The sequence below is a fragment of the Numenius arquata genome, chromosome 20 (assembly GCF_964106895.1).
Source record: "Numenius arquata chromosome 20, bNumArq3.hap1.1, whole genome shotgun sequence".
NCBI classification, from domain to species: domain Eukaryota; kingdom Metazoa; phylum Chordata; class Aves; order Charadriiformes; family Scolopacidae; genus Numenius; species Numenius arquata.
Genome location: NC_133595.1, coordinates 9,122,377 through 9,128,376, shown reverse-complemented (window position 1 = coordinate 9,128,376; position 6,000 = coordinate 9,122,377). Strand labels below are relative to the sequence as shown.

The 6,000-nt window shown below is 40.9% G+C and overlaps 1 protein-coding gene across 2 annotated transcripts in view; it reads right to left on the bottom strand.

Annotated features, from left to right (window-relative positions):
• Positions 1-3,856: 3,856 nt before the first annotated feature.
• The window catches only part of CAMTA1 (calmodulin binding transcription activator 1), a 267,647-nt gene continuing 265,503 nt past the window's right edge, over positions 3,857-6,000 (bottom strand). Inside the window, exon 12 of one of the 2 annotated variants that reach the window (XM_074161815.1) lies at positions 3,857-5,863. In XM_074161815.1, the coding sequence (XP_074017916.1) occupies positions 5,800-5,863 (64 nt within the window). In that variant the 3' untranslated portion in view covers positions 3,857-5,799. The remainder of the gene's footprint in view (positions 5,864-6,000) is intronic. The other variant, XM_074161814.1, reaches the window with a different exon arrangement.

Here is a 6,000-nt window from a genome sequence, read left to right as displayed (position 1 = left end):
TCCAGTGCCTCCCCATCCTCACAGGAAAGACTTTCTTCCTGGTATCTCATCTAAATCTCCCCTCTTTCTGTTTAAAACATTACCCCTCGTCCTATGGCTACACTCCCTGATCAAGAGTCCCTCCCCAGCTTTCCCGTAGCCCCTTTCCACGCCAGGTAACATCATCCTCAGCAGTGAAGCTGGGTTGGGGGGTCTGCGGTCTTTCCAAGGTACAGGCAGCTGGTGGGAGGCAGTGAGGGACTGCCTTTGCATCACTTGCGCTTATTTTTTGTTCTTTTCCTTTTTCGCCTTCACTTATTAAATTGTCTTTATCACACCCCCCCTTTTTTTTTTTTCTTCACATTTGCTCCTCCAGTTCTCCTCCCCCCATGCTGCTGGGACAAGCAGGGAAACAGAGGAAGGAGCATGCAGCTGGTAGGTGCTTACTTTCTCACCAGGGACAACCCGCCATGACACTAAAGGAGAAGCCAGGAATTAACAGGCATGTAAAATGGAAAATTGGGGAGGTATCATCTGTGAGCAAACTGGGGAGTTAAATGCTGGTTTATTCTTAAAGAGAAACATAGAATCATAGAATAGTTAGAGTTGGAAGGGACCTTAAAGATCATCGAGTTCCAACCCCCCTGCCCGTCAGGGACACCTCCACTAGAGCAGGTTGCTCAAAGCCCCATCCAGCCTGGCCTTAAACACTTCCAGGGATGGGGCATCCACAGCTTCCCTGGGCAACCTGTTCCAGTGCTTCACCATCCTCACAGTAAAGAATTTCCTCCTAATATCTAATCTAAATCTCCCCTCTTCCAATTTAAAACCATTACCCCTTGTCCTGTCACTACACTTCCTGACAGAGTCCCTCTCTGGCTCTCCTGTAGGCTCCCTTCAGATATTGGAAGGCTGCTATGAGGTGTCCCCAGAGCCTTCTCTTCTCCAGGCTGAACAACCCCAGCTCTCTCAGCCTGTCTTCACAGGGGAGGTGCTCCATCCCTCTGATCATCTTCGCGGCCCTCCGCTGGGCCCCTTCCAACATAATTAAACTTGTTTCTCTGTAGTCCAGAAGAAACATTCCTAATGGAATCTCATCTTCTGCTGTGGTCCTGGGTTTTGGAAGAACTTACTCATAATAGTACTAACATAGTCTTTCACAGACCAGATGATTAATTTATTAAAGCTGTATTTCCCTGCTAGGCTAGCCTTCTAGTCAGGTACAAAATTTGCATTACTGAGGGTTGGTTCATGTAACATGTATTTGTTCAGTGCAATAGCTAGCTATTAAGTCTCAGTTATTACTCTGTTATTGTGTGATCTCTTAGGTTTCTGCCTCTGCTGGCTTCTTCAGTTTAAGATAGGCCTCTGCTGTGCACAATGCAAGACTTAGCATTCTGCTGGTAGGTGTGCATGGTTTCTCATGGAAAGCCCAGACACCCTGCCCTGAAAGTGGTCATCTACTGAAGAGGAGATGAAAATAATTTGATCTCAGAAAAGCTAGTCATCTGTAGACGAGTATGTATCTGCCACGTATATATATGATTGTATAGAACTGCTGTCAGTTCTGATAGAAACTCTAATCGGAATTGAGGCCATCAAAGGGCTGGGGAAATATTTATAAATATGTAGTATTATGTCACCTTACACAATTTCACGGAGTGTTTCCAAATTTGATAAAGTGCAGCATATCACCCTGAACACCAGGCTGCTCACTGCAGCTGGGCAGAACTTGCGTTTTATAAACAAACGGCGTTTTAATGCTTTCCTGTAGTTACAGTCATCTTGGCAAAAACTTGTAATTTGAAGCTTGGGTATTATGGGTAGGTGGGTACCAAGCGTCTGTGGTTCTAAGAGAGCTGAAAATTTTCCTGTCCGCTGCGAGTGTGCACAACACTCAAGAGGAAAAGCTCCTGCGTGGGGTGAGGACCTCGGGGGGAGAACCAGGGCGGGCAGGTGGTGGGTGCAGGCTTCACCCAGCAGCTCCCGCGCCGGCAGCGCAGAGCGGCGTCACGCAGCTCTGGCATCGTCTGAACCGCACAAGGACCGGGCACGCAGGGACCCGGAGAGTTTGCTGCCCGGGAAATGAAGTTCTCTCAGAGGTGCTGCTTTACACACCAAAGGCTACAGCTGGAATGGAGCAGCAGAAAGGGCTGCGGATCCAGGGACTGTGTCGCTGCCTTCAGTGAGTCCCACCAAGTTCGTGGGTTGTTCAGATTATAACCCGTAAGAAACTAGATGCTACTTACATGCAGGTTGTGTAGTAGAAGAAACATGGTTTTTTGTGGTTACTTACAGTGATTAAAGGACTGCATCGCTCTCTTAAACTAGGATGGAAGAGATGTTTATAAAAAAGGCACACACTTTGTATGGGGAAATTTTCTTTGTTTTTAATTTACAGCAGAAAGAATATAAAGCATTCAGAAAACATTTTCCATATTTTAAGGGCAATTCAAAACATTTTGCATGGTTCCAGCAGCTGAGTTCTTCAACAGATCCATTGATTCAGTGATGCTTTACATGCACGGTTACAAAAATAAAACTTACAAAAGAGAAGACATCTATACTAGTTTTACATGCAAGTCTTGGGGACCCCCCCATTGGGCACCAGCTATTGTGTGGAACTGCCATAAGCGTGCAACCAGAGAGGGGGTTCATGTTATATTCTGTATTTCTTTCACACAGTATTACTGCTGTCGAATGTGTTTCACAAAGGAGCAATTCCATTATCAGAAGACAGAAGATCTGGCTCCTGGCACTTGGGAAGTCGAATTTTCCCGGAAAGCTGCACTTACTTATCTTCGTGAAAATTAAGTTCCACAACCAAGGGAAGGGTGAGCAGAATCACTTCACTGCGGGGGGAGCATCCAGCTCCCCAGGGACACACTGAGGGGTTATGGCCCGACACAACAAAGCACTTAGGGGCTGTACTTGGCTTTAATCACGCGAGTAGTTCTGCTGCGCCCGAGGAACTGCCGGCGTGTTTAACAGCAAGTACACGCTTAAACGTTTGGCTGAAGCAGGATCTAGATTAGTAGATACACCACCAGGCCCATGGATCTGGAAGAGTAATTTGAAATAGCTCTGTATATCACTGAATCATTTTCTGTAAAGACAGGGAGTTAAAACATTTCCACTGAGGTCACTACTCTTGTTAGGAAAAGGTCGATTCTATATTGTCACGTATTGGTTAATGGGAGCAACATTTCGGTTTCAAAATGTCAGAGTTCTTCCAGGATTAATACAGAGCATTTCCAATTCATCCCAAAGGAGATTCTTCGGCATCTCCTGTTCTGTTTTTGTGTGAGAGGAGAATTTAATGGTTAAGGTCCCAATCCCATCCAGTAAATTGAGGCTACGGGGCTGCCCACAGGCACAGCGTGAGCGCCAGGCCGTTCATTTTTCTGTTTTCCTTTTTTTTTTTTTTTTTTAAATTGAATCAGGTCATAAAGCAGCAGTTCAGAAATGTACAAGAGAATTCTGATAATGAGCTATAGCACATCTACTGTAATTCAATGCTGGCAGTGAAAAGAAGTAATTAAAAACAGGTACAATTATAGAAAAGGCACCAAGAGCACTGACCCCAGTTTTTTTTGCCACAATCTTTGTTTTTACTCTTCTTTTAAAGACACCAGTTTAAAAGCTTCTTATGTGTGAATATTTTTAGGCTTCACAACAAGCCTTGCGTTTAAACATTGCAGTTGGTGGCCGGGATCAAGCAAGAACAACTATTCCAAAACTAACAATCTCAAATTTACACCAGTCTGTCAGAAATTTTAAACTGCCACGAGCAAAACACACACAGGAGCAGTTTCTGATCTCAGAGACATGTACGTAACCCACAGAAACGACACGGACTTCGTGAGTTTCTTCCCTTACATTCTTCGGTAATAAAGATCAGAACCTGGTTCCCATGGTCGAGAATTTGTGACAGTTTTAAATTAGTAGTTCAATTTAAAAAAATCTAATTTCTTTGGCTCCTCACTATGTGGAAATAGCAATATACCATGACACCCCTACAAGATCAGTTTGCATCTTTTTTAAGTTTTACTTAATTTTTTTAAAATTTTTTGTGCAATTTTTATTACATTTTCTGACTTCCAGCAGGAGATATGAAAATGTGAGACGTATTTTTCTACTTTCGTACTATTTCTTTTTTCTTTTTTTTTTTTTTTTCATTTTATGTTCATTCTAAGTGTTCTTTATTTGAGTGAGTGTATGGTGTTAAGCTAGATACGGTTTTTGTACTCTTATGATTATCTGCTTTGCAAAAGTAACTTAATTTTCTTAAGCAATATTAGCATTCACATTACTTGGCACCATTGGCAAAAAAAAAAAAAAAAAGACAGGGGGAAAAAAAAAAGAAGGAAGGAATAAATAAATAAAATCCAACCAAACCAAACTCCTGGTAGCCAAAATCAAATGTAAACATATCCTTTTTTTTTTCTTTCTTTTTTTTTTTTTTAAAGTAATGTTGCTCTGCCTTTTTTTCCTAAGTCTAAATACAGTAGCTCTTTTTTGCCATTTAGTCATGCTTTAGCAAAAATGTTCTTCTAAAGAACATTTAAAATAAAGTTTCTTATAGTGAAATAAAGTTTTTGTTTCATTTTACAGACCATAGCCACTAATGCTTTGCTTTGTTCATTTCTTTTTCTTGAGTTCATGCACATATCTCTTTGTTTTAATATATACAATATGTACAAACAATACATCCACACTCTTCTCGTTCATTCAGACAAAACTATACAAATAATAATTTTATCTTGCCAAGTTATTGACCCTTTGTGAATAAAATATTTAGTAATTAATCAATATATTCCCTTTCAAATATTTTTTTCTCATTTTCCATTTCTACCTTCTATATATACAGAAACTGCCCAGATTTTGATGAAGTAGCCAAAATAAGAAATTTACTGGCCAGAATGCAGCACCACTCTGATCTTTAGGTGGTATAAAATGTCCAGGCAACAAATGTATGTGACTCTGCAAAATGACAAGAGGTTTGACAAGTACTTAAGATAAAAAGCTACGTGTTTTACAAATTATTTGAAGAACTTAATTAAAGTAATAGTACATGAAAGTAAGGCTAGAAAATAAAGTGCTGAACATGAGAGAAAGTACATGACAATTGATATATTTGCAGGTTCTAGTAAAAATACCAAAAAAACGTTTTAAAACTTGCTTAAGCTGCTTTCTCTGTTCCTCGTGCGTTACCCCATCATCTCATACACCAACCCCCTCTTGTAAGTTCCCACGGGATGTATTAAAAACCTGCAGATTTAAAAAGTTGCATTAAGTGTGCTGTAGAGATTTAAATAAAACACAAAGGACAGAAGTGCGAAGGAAATGAGGATGCATGGACCCAATAAAGATGTTCTGATCTAAGCCCCTCCACTGAGACTCTCAAAGCTTCAGTTTCTTGGAGATGACTGACCGGTGCAGGAACAGCATTCTTGTGTTGCTTGTGCATTCCCACCTTTTCTTAACAATATTTTTGGTATAATATTTGTACAGTTCCACATGTTGTTTAATACAGCCCTATATGAAAAGGATAATTAATCGCTTCTTCCTTCTTGGAGAATGAAGCAACTCACAATTTCTTCCTGGTGTCTTTTGTTTTCCCCATGATCCAACAGAAGATTGAGTTCCAAGATGTCTTGCTGAACAAATTAAAAGTTGTCCATGAAAGTGCAAATGCAATGACCAAAACATTACTGTTAAAATCCTGCAGCTGGTATTTCCAGAACTGCAGTGGGTATTTTTGTTGTTGTTGCATGTCTCTGCTAAAAACAGAAAATGAAAACAGTCTGAAAAGCAATGTCACATTGCTACGGGATGCTGCTGCGTATCTTCAAGTTCCTTGGCCTTTTTCAATTCTTTCACTCTGAAAAAACAAAGAGGAGCTATATAACACTTCTATTGCAAATCTCTTTCAAGTCAGAAAAATCAGAATGATTCCTCACTCCAACCTCCCGTGCAAAGAGCCAGCGCCCAGAGGAACGGCAGGAGGGCGACACCTTC